The 23,092-nt window shown below is 39.6% G+C and overlaps 1 protein-coding gene across 1 annotated transcript in view; it reads right to left on the bottom strand.

Moving 5' to 3' along the window:
- Positions 1-14,152: 14,152 nt before the first annotated feature.
- The window catches only part of LOC140925058 (uncharacterized), a 32,071-nt gene continuing 23,131 nt past the window's right edge, over positions 14,153-23,092 (bottom strand). Inside the window, exons 9-11 of the mRNA XM_073375014.1 lie at positions 21,464-21,579; positions 15,100-15,199; positions 14,153-14,344 (exon numbers count right to left, since the gene is read on the bottom strand). Of these exons, the coding sequence (XP_073231115.1) occupies positions 14,175-14,344; positions 15,100-15,199; positions 21,464-21,579 (386 nt within the window). The 3' untranslated portion in view covers positions 14,153-14,174. The remainder of the gene's footprint in view (positions 14,345-15,099; positions 15,200-21,463; positions 21,580-23,092) is intronic.

The following is a 23,092-nucleotide window of genomic DNA, read 5'->3' as shown; positions in this document are numbered from 1 at the left end:
CCTCTTGAACATCCTCATCTTTGTTTTGTTGGTCCAGGTGTGCAAGATCTTCATCCAGCAGAGTATTTTCATCGTCTTTTTCCACGTGTCTCTGAGTCACCTGTTTCTTCTGCGCTGCAGCAAGTCGGGAAAAGAAGGCTTGAACTTGTAGCTTCGTCAGCCACTCGTCTCTCGAGAATTTTCTAGTGCCGTCTTGGTTTTTGGCGCTTCTCATATCCGCTGACACTTGAACTGGATCAGACTTTCTTCCAGTTTGTACTCCGACGTCAAATCGGGCTTGGAGATATGACTTTACGTTCTCTGAGAACCTTGTCCCACTACCCCTCGGTTTCTGCAAGGCCCATCCGGCTTCAGAAGACTCCGCATGAGTTGCTGTCATAGTGCTTTTTGCTGATGTAGGCTGCTTCGGTTTCTGCTCACTTACTGACATTGCCGAGAATTTCCGAACCCACTCGCGACGCAACTTGTCGTAAACACTTTCTTGATTTGTGCTGATGGGATCATGATTGCCAAAGTTGATGTGGTCCTGTAAGGCATCATAGTTATCGAATGAATGTGAGCAGCCGGCTTCGTTGCATTCGAATAGCGCAGTTTCTGTGTCAAGCTTTACACTGTGGTTCGTCTTTCCTTGTAGTTTTACACACCTAGGTTGAACATCCCAGAACTGTAGTTGGTTGGTGGCAGGTTTCAAGGTTATTGCACCGGGAACTTGGACGTCTAGGTCTGACCACAGCACGAGTTTTCCAGCTCCAATATCATAGGCTTTCCACATTCGCAGCCCAGTTCCCTCATATGAAAAGTTGTGAAAGGTGCTGAAGTTTGGGATGCGGTTTACCCTGATTTCTTGATCAGTGCGCTCTATCTCGCAAACAGCAGCTGTGCATCCCTTCACTGGTCGGACCTTGAGCGCTTCACGCATGTCTGCCGCCGACAGGATATCATTACCCTCGTTACAGAAGCGTCTGACCAGTCCTTCAGGGGGCTGATGATGCGGTCGCACACATCCTTCCCGAACTGCGGCTCCGAAAAGTCATACCTAGAAATCAACGGTGAAAGCGCTTACTGGAAGTTGTTGTTATCTGATTAATCCTTAAAGTATCGAAACAAACATCCCCTTGATAAGAATTGAATTTTACTTTCCCGTTTTCTTTTATACAAATCACATCCGGTGCATGCATATTTCGGTATCCAGAGTGACGGGTTTATGATCTCTGCAGTGAAACGCAATGGAGAATAATAAATACGCACGTGGCTACTTAGCGCACAGAGGTTATGAAATATATGAATGTAGCATGTTTGTTCCTTGAGCTGATATCTCGGAGTAGTAAAATGTTTACGATGTACAATAAGAGATATAAACAGTAAAGCAATTACCTTAACACACTTATGCCAGTATGAACGTGAACCTCATTCAAAGCAGCAATCAGGTTGTTGTTGTGATAACATCCAGCTCCATCTGAACGCAGCAAGGCTTTGCTGATGTGCGGGTTGGCGATTTTCAGAGTCTTCAAGAGATGCTTAATTATCGCGTAAACTGTGTAAGAGTCTTGGGCACAATTGTCAAAGAGATGCACATAAGAAGTAACCTCAAGCTGTTCTCTGTCTGCTGGTTTTGATAGGACACAGCTTATATGCCAGTTCATCCCACGCTTTCCATACCATTCTGATTGTTTCTCGCGGTATTTCATCTGTATAAACTTCATGGCCCAATCCATCACTATGAGAATGGTATCACTCTGAAGGCAATTAACGGCATCAGTTTTCGCGCGATCTTGATTCTCTGCCCTTAGGATGTGGGCCTTCCACTGGAGAACCATGTCCTGTGCTTGAGCAGCATCGTACAACATGTCTTCTTGCTGGTCTCTGCTGTAGAACTGGACATCTTGTGAACCTTTAATCTCAGACAAAACAGAGCCCAGTGTGTTCCTGAGACTGTCGCAGCTTTCACACAGCTCCATATGATCATGAGTACAGGATGTCTTGAACTCTAAGCACTGCGTATCGCTAAGTGCGTGTTCTCTGCAGTGCTCAGCACACAGATTGTCGCTGTCTTCACGACAGTGCGCACGGTAGCTTGTTTTTAAGTAGCGCTTTGCTCCCTTTAGATTATCCCGAGATCCCTCGCACCATTTATGGCGTGCACCACACTGCTTCAAGTCATCCACTATTTTATTGAGGGTGTCAAAGCCTTCTGCCCCACTTGATGCCGTGTTATCTAAGCCCTGGAGTGACTTGCGCTGTGATGCCTCTCGCACTTTCAATATCCTGTATAAGGTGGACCTGCCTAAAGGCTGATAGTCTTCTTCTCTGCACCACTGATGATATTGCTCAATCATTGTTGAACGCCCTACAGTTCTGACTACGTTAGGCATAACCATCTGCTGACCTGAGTCCAGCTTAACTGTTCTCGTTCCAAAAGAAACATCTTGATAAAAATAAGGCTGGTCAACAAAATCCAAAAAGTGTTCTAGTTTCGACCTATCAATGCGTACCCTGTAATGAGGAACTTTTTCAACTTCGAGCCCAACTCCTACAGTTTTTGCATGTGTTCTTGCTTTCTTTATTTGGCGATCACTGAGCTTCTCAAAGGGCGCGTGTATTGCCTTCAGTTCGTTTGACGTATAGCGCAAGGCATATATACTTAGGATCTGTGTTTTTAGATTCTTGGTTGGTGCTTGCCTGTAGGCTGACGTCAATGCCTCGACCTCTTTATCTGACCTGGAAGCACGCTTCACGTACGATTTCAGCAACTCCTCGCTAGAGCTTGGTGCGATCACTTTACACACTGCCCGACAGGCCTCGTCAACCTTCTCTTCGCACATCTGCTTTTCTTTCTCTGTCGCAGTGCCCCAGTCCACTTTCAGCCTAAAGGTCAACGGCTCTAAAATCTTGATATCGGACAGTCCAGCGATTTGCGCCAATGCGGTATTATACACCTCGAATGTCTGGTCTGGAAAAGTCTGCATGTCCTCGCCTGTGCTGTCATCGTCCACTGACTCTAGTTTGCGCCACTGTCCAGGTGTCCAAGGGAAGTCACCAAGTGGTGTGGAAACAGTTGGGGTGTCTGGTGGGATCTCTCGCATCTCCGCCAAGGCCTTGTCTTTGCTCTTCCTATATGAGACACAAGAAGGCATTACCACATGACAATGATGGAAAAGCGACTGGCAAGAGACCTACTGCTAAAGGGAAGCTAGGGTGATTTCCCTCCGAAAACTTCAAGTTATGGAATTTAGCAGCATATAAGAGGCATATCTCTTCTAATGCCTGAAATCACCCCGACGGCCACGCCTACACCCAGAAATTGTTATTAGAGGGCATTTCATATCGATAATAAAGCGATTGTGCCATTTAAACAAACAAATAAAAAATAAAAGCTACCACATTTTGGTTTGCAGGTCTGAACGCAATGCTGTTTGGGACAAACAATATAAAGTGATTGAAAAGGTGATCGACAACACTTTTTTCACGTTTTTGAACTTTTAGGGTATTTTTTTCCTATAAACAAACACTCCTTTATACTGTAACCAACAATTTAGTTTCTTTAATGGTCCGTCCCGGCCCTTAGGCTCGTTTTTAAACTTTAGGGTATTTTTTTCCTGGATACAAATGCTCCTTTATGTTGTTACCAACAATTACGTTTCTCTAATGGTCCCGTTCTTGGGGTATTTTCAGAGTACCGAGAGGGTGGATGGAACAAAGCATGTCGGCTTTTTATTACAACGCAAACAGGGCTAAGCTAGCCAATCCCGAACGAGCGTTCTCACGATCTTATCTTGCGCCAACAGAATTGTGTTTGAGCTATGACAAGAACTGAGGATAACTGTTTTTGCGCATTTTAATGTCAAAAACAAGAATATTTATATTAAAGATACCTAGTCAGCAGTACTGCATCATCTTCATCGCGTGGTCCCGCATTCGCGTTTCCTCCCTGTAGCCACGGCCAATTACTCTGGACCCTTTTGCTGTGCGCCTTTCTACAGCTACTACAGATCGCTTAAAAAAATCATACACGAGATTATTCATAATATCTGCTATTTGCGCCAGTTGTTTATGAGTCTCAATTATTTCAAATAAGAGGTAATCCAGAAAATAGGCAAATACTCACGTGCTCCGACAGGAACAAGAACACCAAACACTTCCATTACTTCCCTTGATACCTTCAAAGTAAATGCGCGATCTGTTCTGACCGCTCTGTGCTCTCCCTTGTGGTCAGGGTACTTGCATGAGCTTAACTTTGTCTGATTTCCCCAGTACTGCCCGAGATACGCACGGTGCTTCGGACAAACAAGCATTTTTTGTCTCTGCGTTTCGGTCGTATAAAACAAACCTGAACGCACCAAAATCAATTCTCCCTCCATAATCCGTTCTCGACTCAAATGACATCGGGATAAATGTTGACTTAAATCGTTCCTACATTGATCTAAGCTTACAAGCTCAGCTATACCTCGAAATTCTCCACAGTCTCCAAACTCTCGTGTTTTCAGAAAACAAGTCGCCATGATACAAACTCTGCTTTCTCATCCACTTTCGTTAGGTATTGCGTGACAACCAGCTAATTTGCATATAAGGAACAGTGGTTTCCTTGACCTTAGCTCTATGAACCTAAGATATTTTTCCTTTATGATTTTCAAATAAAATTACAAAAAGCGTTTGTTTGAAGGTTTTGAGGAAACATTTAGAGCTGTGAATATTTTTTCGGTCAAGCGAGTGATCGATCAAGTAGATAAATATATGATACTATTATAGAGTCAGAGTTATTTTTGTAAACAAAGTGCCATGATGGCCAAAATTACCTTCTCACAGCTAAGTGTGCAGGCAGATACCCGCAGATTTGACCTTAGAACCTCTTAAAATGAAGTAAGGCCTTGACCTTGATATAAATTTTATATCAGATTTTTGTCCCACAATTGAGATTTTAGTTCTCGAATCTGAGCATGTTTTTTGGCAGTCGGGTGACCTGCTCAGAGTGGTGTCTTTCGGGACTTACAGATTGTCTGCAAAATTATTAAAAAATTCGATATTTTGCTCATTTGTCAATAAAAGGCAGTGAAAACAGCTGGTGTGAAAGATATTTTATAATTCGTTTTAGTTTTGTTATGGCGCGGCCCTCAAAAACGACAAATTTCGGTCCTCAAACCGGGCTCTAGAGGGAGACGAATTGGCCCGGACGTGATCGCGCCTGTAGGAAAGCGGAAATATATTATTTGTAAAAAAGAAAATCATTTTTATTTCTTATATACCAAACCCTTTTAGTGTACAAAGTTTAAAGGGAAACTTTTTTCTGACGCAAAATCGACCGGACCGCTGTTAGCGGGACTGCCTCTTAAATAACTTAATAAGACGGGAGACTTCGACATAATCATCTTCTGACCGCAAAAAATTTAGTAATAATTCCTTTATTTTTTTACGAAAGGACGAACGTTTAAGTATTTTAATCGAATACGGAATAGAGTTCCAAATTTGGGCACCGATTCTCGTGAAAAAGGCATACATTTTATCGGTTCTAGAGAACTTAACATAAAACGAGTCGCTAGAGACAGATCTTGTTCTGTAGTTATGAATCTGACTTGTTTTAACGAACTGATTGAGAATACTAACTGGTGCTATCTGTCTGTTGATATCATACAATAAATAGCTACAATCTCTGAAAAATATGCTAGACAGGGGAAGGCAATTTGATTTGAGAAAGAAGGGTACGGCGTGTTCCTTAGACTTACTGAAGTAAATGAGACGTAAGGCCCGTTTTTGTAGAGTTACGATCTTTCTTTGAAATGTCAAGGCACAATTTCCCCAACCACAAATACCATAAGTCAAGTAAGGGACAATTAATGAGTTGTAAACTGAAAGTAAAACACGACGCGGGACATAATGTCGAATTTTAGCTATAATTCCTATCGACTTGCTGATTTTGTGACAGATAGATTCGATGTGGTATTTCCATGAAAGATTTGAATCAATCATTAAGCCAAGATATTTTACATAATCTTTCATTTCAAGGTTTGCGTAGGTGTTAGTCACGGAGTCAAAAATTCTAATCCTAGGTATGAAGGGCATATTCTTTTGCCGGGGAAGAAAGATTACAAAATTTGATTTTTTTATGTTCAAGGACAGTTTGTTGGCCTTTAGCCATTCGTTGACGTTGCCAAGCTCGCGATTAACAAGTGTTTCGAGTTCCTTTAGGTTGTTATTTGCAAGTATTATACTAGTATCGTCAGCAAATAGATAAAAGGCAAATAACGAAGAGGACTTGTAAATATCATTGATGTACAGTAGGAATAAGAGTGGTCCGAGGACTGAGCCTTGTGGCACGCCGCACAAGGTCGTTTCAGCCTCAGACACAACATTATTAACTTCCGTAGTTTGATTCCGATCAGTCAGGTATGATCTGAACCAGGAGTTGATTACACCTCTAATACCATAATTTTCAAGTTTAGCTAACAAAATTTCATGGTTAACAGTATCAAAAGCCTTTTTGAGATCGATGAAAACACCGCACGAAAATTTACCGTTGTCCATGTTTTGGAGAATTGTGTTAACAATATCAAGTACAGCATGCTGAGTACTGTGCTTACTGCGAAAACCGTATTGCTGATCATAGAGAATGTTGCAATCTTTGACAAACTTGGTAACGCTGGAGTACATAAGTTTTTTTTTTAAGATTTGTTTTTAAATCCTGTTATAAATCGAGAGCAGAGAAATAGGTCGGTAGTTTTCGGGCAGCGTGTCATCTTCGTCCTTAAATATCGGGATAATCTTAGCACACTTTAGTTTAGATGGAAAAATCCCTGAGCAAATAGACTGATTAAAAATCGTGGCTAGAGGTACGGATATGACCCTTTTTGCCAATTTCAGCAGCCTAACTGGAGATGAGTAAAGACCATGGGCCTTGTTGTCTTGCAAAACTGAAATTTCTAAATTGATATCTTCCGGAATAATAGGATCAAAGAAGAAAGTGCGATTAAGTGGCGGATCTAAATAATCATAGAATGTATTTATGGTCTGAGGAATTTTAGAAGCCAGTTTGCTCCCAACAGTGGCGAAATATTTGTTAAGAATATTGCTTATTTCCTTCGGGTCACTAGTTGGAACCTCATTCGGGTTTGAGCGAATAGAGTTAGTTGAGTTGCGCTTGTTTTTCTTTTTACAGTTTCCAATTAGCTCGTTAATTCCTTTCCAAGTTTGACGCATATTACATATGTTGAGATCAAAGAAACTTTGGTAGTAGTTCGCTTTACTTAATCTCGTAAGATAAATGATTTTATTTCTGTATAATTTGTATTTGTCACGGTCTGAGGTATAGAAGAGGTTATTCTTTACCCTGATTGATTTTCTTAAACCCGCAGTCAGCCATGGTTTAGCAAGGAATTTTTGTTTACGATTGGATATACTTCTTAAAGGAGCGTGTTTGTTAATTGTCTTGTTGACGCATTTGTAAAACCTGGAGAACGATTGATTAGCATCGATATGTTTGCAAATATTATTCCAATTAATATTCTGCAAGTCGTCAATGAAAGACTTTGCATTGAAGGTAGAGTAGTCACGAACCTTAGTTTTGTTGTTTGGAAAGAATGGTTTACAGTGCGACGTTAATATGCACATCTGAGAGAAGTGATCTGTTGTATCGGACACGATATTGCCGCTGACCATATTATTCTCTGGATTATTTATGAAAATATTGTCAATTAAAGTTGCTGAATTACCATAGACTCTAGTCGGCTTATCAACCACTGGGAACATTGAAAAACTTTGCATTGTTTGGAGCAAGGTTTGTGTGTAACTACAAGTTTCATATTTTAACAGATCTATGTTGAAGTCTCCCATGAGAAAAATATTTTGTTTTTGACGGCATTGCCGTTCAAGAAAATCTGTCAAGTATTCTAGAAACTCATTAGCGTTATTGTGTTGCCTATAAGTAACACCACATACAGATTTCTTATTGTTAGGCAGATGAAGTTCAATCCATAGGGCTTGATAGCAAGAATTGGACTCGTTCAAGGACGCGGTATTTACAATTTTGATCAATGAACAGGCCAACACCACCGGCAGATAAAGGTGTTGGGACCGATTCAAAACAGTATCCTGGTAATTCTGGTACAAAATTAAAACTACATTCACGATCGCATATACGAGTTTCTGTTACACCAATAATAGTAAAACGGAAATTCATTTCACTTAAAACATGATGTTGAAATTCTTCAAAATTTTTCTTTAAGCTACGTATATTTGTATGTAAAAAGGAGATTTTTGATTGCAACTGTTTGCTGTCAATAAACTGCGCAAAGCTGTGTGGGGAATAATATTTTGAGCGTATTTTGTTTGAGGAGAGATTTATATCAGGATCAATATGTTTATCAAGAGAGTTTAGCTGGAATACACTAAGGTCGTAGAGACTACTGAGAGAATCTAGCAATTTTCTAGAAGGTCGATTATCATCAATTAAACTATTAAACTGTGGGTGGGCAGAAGTCAGGACTTTACAGTTATAATATGGTAATCGCGCGAGTAAGGTCTTATTTTCGATCTCGCACTGTTTCTTTGTTTTGTGAGAAGTCATTTTTTATCGTGTACAATAGACATTTTTAGTAAAATCTAACCTTCAATGGCCAATTTACGTTTAAGTTCGTCGAGGTCCGCCATGCTCTTGAGCTTGATTATCCGCGATGTAGACATGCTACTTATTGCTACTTACAAGTCGACCTCAAGAGTTTTGTAGCGAGCGGCGCGTTCTTTTTAAGCCGTAAAGTCACCGAGCGAGCTACGATTTCGCAAGTAATAAATTCTAGACATTCTTAGCTGTTTGACTGCAAATCAACAGAAACAAGAAACCAACACCAGCAAGTCGCCCGGCTGGGCCACCTAGACAATATTTTCAGTCGCCCGCGAGGCCAAGTCTTGCGCCGTTAGATCTAGTGCACAGCCTTTACTCGTCGTCCGCCTAGAGCTACGCTGTAATCTTACTTTTCCCTTCTTTGCTGACGCAGTATCTTTTTTCTGCTTGTGCAATCCAACCTGACTTGCACGTGATTCGAAGTTGCAGCCAATAAAAATCACACAATTTTTCGGGACGGGCTCGGGATACGGGAAAGTTAAAAAAACAAGGCAATTTTTGACTCCCAAGACGACGAAACGAATGCGCTACCGAATTTTTAACGCCGGCTGACTACGCCATCCTGCGTAACTATGAGACTTATCCCTTTATTTTGGGGATGGTTATAACAGATCGGTCCTTGCAAGTCAGCAAAAAGCTTTAGGGCCTGGTAAATGCGCGCGATTTCGAGCAAAGCAAACATATAGAAATTATAGTTTTAGCTATTTGTTCACGTTTGTCAGCGTTTAAGAGTCCTTCTCACGAAAAAAGCTTTTTCTTAAAAATTCGTAGTTTTTTCCCTTCAAATTTTTTCAGGGCCACAATTGATTAACTAACTACCCGGACTCTGAATTTCATGGTCATTGAAAAACTGTGACATTATCTTCTATAAGCCCAAACTTGAGTAAACATTGAAGATTTTAAGCGTTTTGGCTGAGTTTATAACTTTAAAACTACTCATGCTACGGCCACCAAAATTACACAGAATATAAGACTCATAATTTCCAATTTTCGGTCATTATAATAACTAATAATAGTAATTAAAAATTCATAACGCGCCTTTTGCATGTAAATATGATCAAAAGCGCGTAACAACTGATGCTTTAAATATTAAAAGAAAACAAAAGCTAAAATGAGCATAGTAATAAAAGCTAAAAAGTAAACAACGCTAAAAATTTAAATAAGAACAGTAAAGATATTACATAGTAGGTTAAAAACATTACATATCAAAAGTAAGTCTAAAAGGGTGCGTTTGAACTAAAGATGTACTGTAAAACGTTCAAAATTCGCGCGACATATACATATTGTTGAATTTATCGGCAGAATCTAAATTTCCCCCAAAGAAGACATAAAGTGAAAAATACTTAAATAGTAAGGTGTCTGATAAAATCAAGAAGTTGGCTAACACATAAATATTCTTTAACAATAGTTGTGATTCCATGATGACGAACTGGAAGCATCTGCCATCTTGGATCCGCCATTTTGAATTATTTAAATGTATTCCATTTTACTTATTTTAATTGAAAACCGTACATATCGAGGTATTCTGAATAGAAAACTTGATCTGAGTATAAAAGGATGCTTAAGCAGCAAAAAAAAAAAAAAAAAAATTGCAAAATTTGCAATTCCGAGAGAAATGAACACTGATGAAAATTAAACTTAGCACCTATAATTTGGTCATATTACACTCATGATTTTCTTCTCAAAATAGTCTCTAAAAAGCCTAGATTCCATTGACAGATATAACTTAGATGAAATAATGCTAAATCAAGTGTAATGTAATAATTCAAGAAGTAAAAATAGAAATAAAACCTTTCAAGAAAAATGATAACGTTGAAAAACAGGGCTGTCAAAACTAGGTTGCCATGGCAACTTTATTGTCGACGTGCACGTCACGACAACTTTAAAACGTTCCCAGATAATTTTTAGGAAACGTTCGGTGGTCATAGCTTCAACGGTTTTGAAGTAATTAATTTTTTTAGCGAGCGGTGGGGGGCTCAAAAACCTTCGAGTATGAACAGGGTTACCCTGTTGATTAAGGTCCGGCCAACCGCAATCGACAAGTAAAACACATGTACCGTCGAAACATGTCTGGGAAATAAAGAAAGTTGTGTTGTTTCTGCGACCTGATATATATTCTACGTCGACCTAGAGCTTTCACTATATTTTCAAAACGAAAATAGTCAATATTCCATAAACCATAAAAAGGGAAAACACGACCCTGAATTGCCTGAGACTGACGCAGCTTTTCACTCTTGAAACTGTTTAACTGACAGCATACCGTTCAATGCAATGCATTTTCTCTCTGATAGGAGACACCGAGTTTTGCTTGATATCATCTTTTCTTCAGCCAAGAGCACAATGTTGCATATTTTCAGTAGGGTCAAAGTATGATAGGGACATATGGCCTTTACAAACTCGCCGTAAATACGGACAATATCCGCTTTATGCCGACGAAGCTAAGCTTCAGTACTGACTGAGATCCTCACTGGTACTCTAGTAGGGTAAAAGCGACTATCTACATACGACTAACAACAACAATAGACAGATTACAGAACAGTGAATGCACCACAACGGACCGCTGCAGGAATAGATTCTAACACTAACAATGTTAAGGATCAAAATCCACCAACCATGAGTGAGGTTCAAAATGCACCAGTCACTAGAAACCTCAGTCGACAGTCGGTAAATGTAGTCAGTGCTACATTTTATGGGTCTTCATGTCGCGATCGATAACAAATTAACTATCAATAAAAAAAACGATAAGGGGTATTTTTCAAAAACAACCCACCTAAGAAGTCTACTACTTGTTATAGTTAGACAAAACATACATATAACTTTCAAAGATGCCCTGTTGCGGACAAGCTGCGTTATGACTTTTCAGAGATTTCTTTTATATTTACCTCAGAAAATTTGGACAGCGCTACATCAGTAGGTAAGGTCTGTTCGCCCTCCGTTTTGACAGTATCTAAATCCGAGACGGATGGAAGGTCTTCAAGAAGAGAGGCGCCTGCAACTACTTCAACAATTGCTGAAAAACAATAAAAAAGGCCCGTAGTTTTAGTGAAGCTCAGATATGAGCGGACAACGCAGGAGAAGGAAGCAGTTATCTTGCCAAAGTCAATTTGTCTTCTGGCCCTAAGGACTTGCATCCTCATCACATACACGAACATTAGAAAAACATTTTGTAATGATCGGAAAAAGAATATTAGGGAACAAGAAAAGGGTAGACCTTAGGTAAGTTGTGAGCGGACTGAATTAAAAGTAAAACTTAAAAGGAGACCACGCATCATTATATACCATTATATACCACATCCATCCTGTCCTTCCTAACCAACTATCAGTAAAGATTACTAGAGAATAAAGAAATAGGAAGTTAATTCTTTTTTGAATAAGTTGGAGGTTAAACACTTGAATCTTTCTGCTTCGTCACTTTCATTCCATAATTAACGTCCATTAAAATCGAATATTAAATTTGCCATAATTTGTTCGAACTTGTGGAAGATAGAATGGAAACCTAGTCGCAAAGCGAGTGTTAACATTAGGGTACAAGACGTTTCAACAAACAAAAAAAAAGAAACAAAGATCCTTGGTAGTTTGCCAGTATTAAATTGGGTCTAAATTGATGCATTAAAAAAGAGAATTTGAAACTTGAGAGCGTGCTTACTGGGTACAGCCAGAATCCGTCGCAAAGTCTTAAAGTGATGTTACACGGGACGATTCGCAATGACGATTTTTAGCGCAACACAATACATCCCTCCACCGCCACAACAAGGCAGCTGCACACATGCACTGGAAGATCTGCTAAGAGTTTGGCATTGAGGTGAAGGAAAGATGGTATGAGCATGAACCCAAGACTGTCACCGAGAATGACAGCGTCACTATTCTGTGGTACATGCCCATCCACACTGACAGGACCATAGCAGCCAAAAGGCCTGATATTGTGCTAAAGAACAAGAAGGACAAAACCTACCTTCTCACTGATATGACTATACCCCTCGACACCAACACCTCAGTCAAAACCACGGAAAAGCTTAACAAATACAAAGACTTGGAAATCGAGGTTGAGAGAATGTGGGGACAAAAATACACCAACAAAATCCCTGGCAACACCAACATACATGAACTCCAGAAAACAACTCTCCTTTCAGTAAGGGTGGTCTGAGGGAGCTACGGCTGCAAAGACCAGCTTTTAATAAACAAGGCCATCATCGAGGAAGTAAAACATAGGCACATTTAACATGCATGAGCTCGTTTGAATGCTTCAGTATAACCGTATCAACAATCTACTGTTTTAATCCTAAATTTAAACCCTTTTTTGTGCGAAATTGGGTATTGCTGTATATTATAATGTGAGGGAATTCGAGTCATCACAGTAATCAAGTAAGCAGGATTATAAAAATAACTCAAGCAAACAATTTGCACGTGAAGATGTTGGACTTTGTCCCGTTTACAATTCGTATGTAAAAAACGCAAATTGCTTACTGGAAAATTTGCTCAAACCGATTTTAAGAAATGACCTAGGCTTTACAATATCTGCACTTAAATTATGCTTCATGCAACGTTAAGGTTGATAGCCTAACATTTACTTACTTCCAAGAAAATTATCAAACTGGCGAAATATATTTCTTCTCATATTATGTTATTCTGCTCCATGAAACAATATCTAATTATTTTGTCAACTCGCTTTTTTCAATTGATCCCTAACGCTATTGTTTATGCTTAAGTTACGCATCTTTAATATATAAAATACGTTTCAATAACTATAATGACTCTTAAGCAGTAAGCATGTATCATGTTGTTCACTTAATTCATGTTTTTTTACCGGCACGAAAAAGGTCTGTTGAACTTTGTAAGCGAGAGAATAAAGCTTGTTTACAGGATTATAACTTATTACAGCTTTAAAAAAAATAAGCTTCCTTTCAAACTTCTAAAACCACAATTTACAGACCGCATACTTCCGAATTAAAGTCCATATCTAAATATCAATTACTGTTTCATTGGAAGAACTTTGAAAAATGTATGACCTTTTATACTCTACCCTGAAGCAGGTGAAACAGAACTCATAAATTATAAAATAAGTGCGTTGTATCATTCGCGATTTTATCCCACACTAAAATATGAACCCTTAAAAAGCGGCATCACTGTATTCAGTGTTTGAATCATGAAGATATTTCAGTGCTATGCTTCTAAGCACATTAAGCCGTAATAAAAGATGAAAAAATTGTGAAGAATCAAGATGACCGTCTCGGTGAAAGTGCCTTTGTTTGACCTTTAGCAATGTCATGTTTAGATGCCAAAGTCTCATTGGTTCCTAAGCATCAACTCATAGTCCCTACGCAAGGAATTCACTTGAAGGAGACTTGACTACATTTTTTTGAAAAATGCGAAAATGATCAGAACAAAAGATTTCTGTTCTCGCCAGGTTCTAACTGAAGGAAAATATAAAACACGCTCGAATTAGAAAGAATGCGCGTCAAACTAGAGAAGTTCAAGATTTGTTCCTGGAACAGATGAGAGCGACTACAGTATCTTGAGTATCCTTAAGATAGAGGGGGAGGGGGGGTTAATCCTGAACACAAGTTCGTCAATGCAGATCAAACAATTTCACTATTGCTTTCGAAGCAATCGTCAGTACTGAGACGGTTATAAACTCTGTCATACATAAGCAAACTTTACCTTCATCTCCCAAAGTTTTGGGGGACTTTGATGCTAGAGTGCTACTTGAAGTTAACGGCCTTTTGCCCTCTTTTGACCCTGAAATTAAAAGGCAGATCAGTGATAATCTCAATAATTTTCTTGCCAGTGGGTACGCCAGCTATTGCGGTACAACACGTGATTTTTAAACTTTGACACGAATTACATCAATTTCACTTTTGGCACTAATGCAAAATATGCAGCCTAGTAACCATTGCTGGAGAAGCGGACACATGATCGACAATAAAATTCAGTCAAACTTATGAAACAATAAAACAAAATAAAATCACACTATTTTGGTTTGAAGTTAACGGCTTTAGTTTACTTTTTGGCGGATTACTAAAGAAACAAAGAGTAATGCTACCAGTCCACAAAAAATACCAATAATAGCGAGTACAGTATTTATCTTCAATTAAGCAAATTTAAGCACCGTATTAAAAAGAACATTACAGTTACCAGTTAGTCTCGTCTTCTTTCAGTTTCTCTCAAAACGAGCGAAAACATGGAGCCTCTTCTCGGCACTTCTGTTCTTGAGCAGCAAATATTTGAGTAATTTGACTTGTTTCAGACACAATTATATCTCTAGTAACATTTTTGATGTTAGTTATCGTTCTAATTGGCCCATTTCTGTCAAAACGGAGTTGCGACTGTTCATGACGTTTGCTGCATATGTTTTGTTTGAAAAATGCTTTCAGATTTCATGAGTACCACGGCGTCTTTTTACTAAGTAAATGCGGCATATCGTACCTTTTAAGGATATATATCCTGATTCTATAAATATAACAGATGAAGCCATACAATATTTTTTAACTAACCTTTTAAGGACATAGCTCTCAATTCTTCGCTGGAAGGGGAGCTCGAACTGTTTCCTTGGCCTTCCTGTGACGTAGAAGCTTTGCAAGGAGGTGACAAATCCTAATGAAACAATAGAGTAAATCAATAACCGAATCCAGGAATCCATCTCGTTGTGGCCTCCATCTCCCATGCAAGGCCAGCATGTTAGATTTCAGACTATTTATAGATGTTCTTCGGCACCAAAAAAACTTTGGGCCAAACAAAACAGAGTAAAATTTTCATTTGGAGACCAGCAGAGTTATTAACTGAAGAGAGATTTTTGGAATCTCGTTGAATAACCTTGGAAAGTAAGGAAAATTATCTTTTTTTCTAAAAGAGTTACTCCACTGCCATATTTGATTGCTCAGTCAAACAATATTTACGGAATAATGAGGCCTAGGAACTAGGCAAACGTCATGGGACTTACACGGAGAGAGTTAACCTGGTACTATATCCTCACTGCATGCTCATTACCTCACCGCGTAATATTAAGTTATGGGAAAAAGTCCGCGACTGCTGAGGCAATAGGCATGCAACGCGGATAACACTAAAGTTGTCAACCGCCACCAGGGGAGGTGGGCGGGTAGCGAAAATTGACCGTGGTCCCGGGGTACCGATCATTAAAATGACCACGTTTTTAGGGCACCACGGCCAAATTTATAGTCGAGGGGCGCAATGCATTACAGCCGATACAAGCATGCGCGTTTCCGAGGGAATAAGCACAGATCATACAAAATTACCGCGGTGGGCTAATAAATTATGCAGTGAGTATATTGGTTAAGGATGGGCCGACCTCAATTCACAGGTAAAACACATGTACCTTTGAAACATGCATGTCTGGAAAATACTTTCAAAACCAAAATAGTCAATATTCAATAGTCCGAGATAAAAGGAAAACACAGCGCTGGATTGCACTGGACTGACGCAGCTGTTCACTCTTGAAGTTGTTCAAATGACAGCATAACGTTTAACAGACTGAATTCTCTTTCTGATAGGAGACACCAAGTTTTGCTTGAAATCACCTTTTCTTAATAATAATAATAATAATAATAATAATAATAATAATAATAATAATAATAATAATAATAATAATAATAATAATAACAACAACAGATCTTTTATGTTTTAAGCAAATATACATGCTAAAAACTAACAACAGTTACAGTTAAAAGCAACAGACCATTTCCTAGTTTTCCCGGGCCTCTGTATTAAAACGAGGTTAAGTGCTCAGCCTTTAATATCGAAATGATTTTTCATTCTCATGCAAGAAAGGTAGTGCACTTGCCCTGATTTTGAAAGTGAGGGTTTTTTGGTACACTAAAGTGGTGTATTGAAAAGCTAAAAGGGATAAAAAGCTTTAAATTCCGTATAAACTATTGAAAACATTAAAACCATTTTACATTAATCAATCAATCAACAACTTTATTTAAGTGTCTAGTCTTCTAGCTTGCCGTCAGACCTACTAATCGGGGACACTACTTAAATAACTTATTAATAAGAAATATATATACATAATACTATAAGCTAATAAGATTTAACTATTCTAAAAACTACTTAAAAGATACACGATATTCAATATGCTTCGAAAATACACCTATGTAATAAATAAGAAAAGAAACTATATATACAATTTCATAATATATCAACTCTACCAGTTATGATATTTCCTGTTTATGAATTATGAGTCACACAGGTGGCACCCTTTGCATGCGTTATCACTAAATTTTGCAATTTTATCAACCAATTTGCTCAGATCTTTTCTCCTTATATTTGCTTTAAACCTGCTTAAGGAGGTCTCGTTTCTGTCCTTCATACTCAATTTTGACCATAAAAATGGCCCAAAAAATCTGAGGGAACGCTTTCCATATTTAACAGTTTTTACCCTTTGAACGTGAAAGTCCGAGTTCCCCAGGTTGTAATTCGAAGACGATGACGAGAAGAGTTCTAGTATGTTGTAAGGCAGTAATCTATTCCTTATTTTGAACATAAAGATAGCGATATCTTGTAATCTCATGTTATATAGACTAGTCATTCCAGCGTGTGTAAGAAGGTCACCATAAGGAGAGACGCGATCTTTGAAGACTGTACGTAGTCCTCTCTCATTAATTCTCTCTAGCTTGTTTCTGTCGCTTGCTCGACAAAACTGCAGTTTTATATATCCGTAGTTTGGCGTTCATCGGGATCAGATTCTTTAGCCTTTGAAGAACACCAATCATTTTACTGGTTTTTATGCAGACCTCTGATATATGCTGCGAGAAATTCAAGTCCTTATCAATAATTATGCCTAGCAGTTTGAATGCATCGGTAAAGTTAATTCTGCAATCATCAATCACTAGCTCCATTTGTTGTGTGTCCCTTGCTATAGCCATTGCTTGGTATTTGCTATAATTGCCTTGCAGAAAATTTGTCTTATACCACCTCGATGTCTCTTCCCCATCTTCCTTGATTCTATCTATAGCAGAGTGCAGATTCAAATTGGAGCAGTAGATCTGATGGTCATCGGCATAGGCAGACAACTGAGATTTAACGCTAGTGTAGAATAAATCGTTTTGATACACATTCCACAACAGCGGTCCCAAGGATGACCCTTGCGGGCAGCCTCGTTTGACAGCTTTCCAATCACTTGTGTAGTTGCCAACTCTTGTTCTGTTTTCCCGATCATCAAAATAAGATCGCATTAATCCCAAAGCGGGGTCAGACAGCCCATAGGCTTTTAACTTTGCCAGTAACAAATTTGGATGTAATGAGTCAAAAGCTTTGCTCATGTCCGTGGATAATATCACTGATGCATGCCCTTTGTCTGCTGCATGCTTCCAATCTTCAGTAAGGCGTATCAAGGTCGTTTCGCAGCTGAAGTGTTTGCGGTAAGCTGACAAAAAGGTATCGAAAATTGGCTCAAACTTTTCATTTAGTTGTTTGCATATTAGCTGCTCAAAGATTTTATCAACCGCAGTTAGCACGGTTACTGGTCTGTAATTAACTTTATCTAAGGGGTCTTCCTTCTTATAAATCGGGATCCACTCTCCTCTTTTCCAGGCGCTGGGCCAACGATTTTCCTCAATAGCCTGATTAAATATAGTAGTCAGTGGTGTTGCTAGCAGTTCTGCTGTCATTTTAAGTACTCTTGGAGGTAACATATCATATCCTGTTGCTTTATGGGGATTAATTTCTCTCAGTGCTGCGAGGACCTCATTCCTATCCAGTCTTCTGAAACTGAATGTATCTGGATCGTGTCTGGCGTTTATGCTCGCGACACTATGATGTTGATAACATAGAGCCTCTGTTAGAGTCCCTACGTCAGTCCCACCAATGTGATCAGCTATCGAACAAAAGTAGTTGGTAAATTCTTGTGCCACAAGCCTCTGGTCCTGGTGTGTAACACCTTCGATATTAAGAGAGATTAAACTTTTGTCCTTTTTTGGTTTGGTCCTGAGGAACGGAGTAAAGGTGTTATAGAATTTTCTTGAGTTATTATTCATGTCCTCGCATATGGCATTCCAATAATTCTTGATCGCCTTTCTTCTTAATCGTGTGGCATTGTTGCGCCATTTCTTCATTTACTCCATGTTTTCTTTGGTTTTGCTTTGACTGAATTTCTTGGCATACTTTCTCTTTTTCCGGATGGCTTCCTTCCACTCACCCGTCATGTATAGTACGTCTATCTTCCGTGCTTTAACTCTCTTTAATGGCAGGTGTTTATCCACAATCCTCATTAATTCCGTGTACCAATTATCATATAGCTTATCAACTTCTGTCACATTTTGTTTAAACCATGCTGCTTCCTCCAGATCTTTTTTGAATTCTTCCATATCTAGTTTTTTAAAGCTTCTGCAAGTAATGATGTCTGCTGTGTGTTTTTTGACAGTTTCCTTGAGAAAACCATATACCATACAATGATCACTCAGGCCAATATCACTGACTCCAGCATTTTTAAAAAGATCCGGTTGATTTGTCAGGAGTACGTCCAAGAGCGTCTGCGATGTATCCGTAATTCGTGTGGGTTCAGTAACAAGACATGTCAGCTCAAAGACTTCCTCAATGTCTCTCAGCAGCTTTGCCTCTCTTCCATTTACCTTAAGTTTATCCATGTTTAAATCTCCCATGATGATAACCGTAGAAAATTGCATGGTGGCCCAAATAAGGCATTCATTGAACTCTTTTTCCAGCTCTGCATAGTAATTGGTCCCTCTACAATGCGGAGGTCTGTACAGACCCAAGATAATTGCATTTGCGTTATTTAACTCGACCTTTACGGCCAATACCTCTATCAGCTCAAGTGCAAAAGGTACTCTAAGTTTCTTTGAAGGTATTTGCGATGTTATGTAGGTCAAGACTCCTCCGCCTCCCTTTGCCCTATCCTGGCGATAGATCTTGTAGTTCGGGAGGCTGAACTGTGCATTCGTGTAGGAAGAATCAATCTTTGTTTCTGTTAAAACGATGATCCCTGCTTTGAGTTTAGAGTTAATTACCTTCAGTTCGTCGAACTTGCTCTGCAGACTATTGATGTTCAGATGGAATAACAGTTGTTGATTAGGATGTTCCCGTTTTAAATCTACAAGATCCTGTAACGGGTCTTTCTCCGACTCTCGAGTTGGTGTCAGCGAACCTGTGTCATCAGAGTCAGTGGATGAGTTAAGTGTCGAGTTCAATGTTGTATTAGCGAAGGGAAGAACCGATAGTAAACAGGGTGGGCAAATCCAGCTAAGACTGTCCATCTGTTGGAATTCTCTGTACTGCTTTGGAGTAACATAGCCACATTTTATGTGGCACCATGAGTCACACTGGTCACAGCTTAATGCTCGATGTGTTCGAGCAACAGTTTTGAGGTAAACAGCGCAATTTTCGCGCCCTGGATTTTCGCTGATATCGCCGCTAACAATCAGGCGAATTTGGTGAAAGCCACTATCCGAGTTTGAGTAGTAGTTGACTCTTGAAGCAAAATATCCGTTGCTACGCGGAAAGGACACAAGATGGCGGACATGCTTGAAAGGGCATGCATACTGCTTTTGTAAAGGAATGGCCTCTGTGTGGCTGCCAAAGTTGAACCGAGGGTGGAAAAGGCCTCTCCGAGAACTTTCCAATATATGTTCGCTCACATGCGACGAAAAAAGTGCCAGAAAAATGAGAAAAGGCTGAGAGCAGAGACAGACCCGAACATTCGCCATGCTGACCGCTGACCACCAAAATTGCTACTTCATATTTTAAAAAAGCCCATTAAATAACACTATTTTTAAAACGCTGGGTATTGACTCAAGCGAGTTAGCTGCTAGGAATTCGGAGGTGCACAGAACTTTCTTTTGTTTTGGGGAGGGAAGGATACAAAGGGTGGCCGGGCATGCGCACTGGAGATCTTCTTAAATAGTGCGCGATCTGTGTCTTCTAAGAAGTCATATGCTAATTTGATAAGATGTGTATTTGCGTTTAAAGCAGCGACGCTGTAGAAAATTCATGACCGTACTTAATTCAGGTGTTGAGGAGGTGTATATGGTAAGACAATAAGTTAGCTTCGGTAGAACTATTGAATCTAAAAACGTAATTTACATCTGGTTGTTGGTATCCCTCTTTACGCAAACACCTTATCACTGAACATAAAGGTACTAATGAGAGTTGCACATTATCAAAGGCTTTTGAAAAATCCATTGGAAAAAGCTGACATAGTTACAATCCTTATCATCAAGTGCCCTTAAATAGTTATACTGTATTTGAATTAAGGCGTCCGCGCAACTACAGCCATCCCTATACGCAAATTGGGTGTCCGTCAGATTTTCATCAAAGACTTTCTTACTGTAGTGATGATAGTTCTTTCAAACCAGCGCGCTATGACTAGAGTCATGTCAATCCAGCCAATAGGGTCACAGTATGAAATAGACATACGGCTTTTACAAACTCGTTTGTAAATCACGCGCATAAATACAGCCACTATCTTCTTTAGGCCGACAAGGCTAAGCTTATTGGAAGACATCCTCATTGTCACTCTCGTAGGGTAAAACAGACTAGCGTGCCACGTAAGATCGACTTCACCCTACCAACATCAACAGAGAATGCAGAAGCGTGAATGCACCACAGCTTCGCTCCAGGGACAGATTCTAACACTAACAATGCTAAGGAACAAAATCCACCAACCATGAGTGAGGTTAGAAATGCACCAGTCACTCGCAACCAAGGTGCCACTAAGAGGTCTTCACGCCCCGATTAATAACAAAGACTCGAAACGATAAGGAGTCTTTTTTAAAAACAACCGAACTAAGAAGTGTACTATTTGTTATAGTTTTACAAAACATTCATCTAACTTTCAAAGATGCCCAGCTACATTATGACTTTTTCACTTATTTCTTTAATATCTACCTGAGAAAATTCTGACGGCGCGGTATCAGTAGGTAAGGTCTGTTCGCCCTCAGTTTTGATGGCAGCTAATGGAAGGTCATCAGGAAGGGAGGTGTTTGCAACTGGTTCAACAATTCCTGAAAAACAATAAAAAGAACCGTAGTTTTAGTGCAGCTGAGAGACGAGCGTAAAACGCAGAAGGAAGAAGCAATTATCTGGCCAAAGGCAATTTCTCTTCTACCCCTAAGGACTTGCATCCTCACCATGTGTACGATAATGGAAAGAGCATTAGGAAACAGGAAACAGGGTCAACCTAGTGTAAGCTGCGAGCAGACTAGCCTGATAACACAGCCGTCATTTGGCGACACTACCACTGGTAATTCCCCGCCAAATGATGTCTGAGAAACGAGCGCAGAAATTCCACACTGATGACGCCAGATCTGGGTAGTGACGCGTCATCAGTATGGAATTTCTGCGCTCGTTTCTCAGACGTCATTTGGCGGGGAATTACCAGTGATTGCGTCGTGGTGCTGTAGGTTATGTTGGAAGCTCACTGACCGTGAACAATCATGTGTTTTGTTCACAAATTGTGACTGAATAAATTAATGCAATGTTTCTGTTGGTCAGTAAGTTCAAAATGATAGGAATGCTATTGAACGTTGTGCACGGTCAGGTCCGAAAAAGCTAACAAAAACCTATAACAAAGGGTTTCCCAACCATTCCACTTTAATTAACTATTCTAACACATATTGCTAGATGACGAGTTTGCAGTGCAGAGAACCTCCTAGTTTGGATTTGGATTTTTAAACCAAACAATCGAGACACCAAGTCCAAAGTTGGCATTATCGCCTTTAGCCTGGATAAAGGTGCAGTGCAAAGATGACTGCTAGCGTCTTTCTTGTGCACATGCAACGATCACACTGCAGGCTTACCGTGAGATTGCTGGAAATTTGACCAAAAGTATAGGAGACTTAAAGGGGTAAACGAGCCAGTTTATATTTTACGAAAGGTGCGGACAAATACTAAGAAGCTAAATCATTTAAAATTTTAAATGTTAAAAAAAGCGTGAACCAACATCAAGTCAGTGCAAGTCTTTCAAGACGAGAGTTATATAGTCGGGTCTTCTTTTTCCGAAACTAAGCGTACGGCACAGTTCTGAACTCGTTGCAGCTTACATGTACGGGTAGGCTACAGCTGTATAAACTGTTACATAATCAAAGTGTGACATGACGAAAGCATTGACCATCATCTTAAGGTGATTGCTGCTCAGCCAAACTTCCTCGATCTGCCAATAAATCGAACTGCGAGCATAGTCTGTATAGCATTGAGTTCTCTATCTAGGGTGACACCAAGTGTATAAACTCAAACTGGGTTCTTGAAGAAGCCAGAACTAAACTGAATGATCTCGGTTTTACAAGCATTGCACTTATAGTTGGTGTTCCATTTTATAACTTTACAAATACACTACTGAGGGTGTTCAGGGCAGGACGTTGATCAAAAGGATCAACAGTAGCGTATAGTTGAGAATCATGTGCATAGAACGTACAATCTAGGTTAAACGGTTATGAGCAGAGACTATGGCTTGAAAAGGCGCTGTATAAAGGGTGAACAAGAAAGGTCCTGGTAACGACCCTTGCGAAACTCCAAACC

The sequence above is a fragment of the Porites lutea genome, chromosome 14 (genome assembly GCF_958299795.1).
Source record: "Porites lutea chromosome 14, jaPorLute2.1, whole genome shotgun sequence".
Classification (NCBI taxonomy): domain Eukaryota; kingdom Metazoa; phylum Cnidaria; class Anthozoa; order Scleractinia; family Poritidae; genus Porites; species Porites lutea.
The sequence above is the reverse complement of the archived record's forward strand: the minus strand, read 5'-3'. Positions and strand labels throughout refer to the sequence as shown.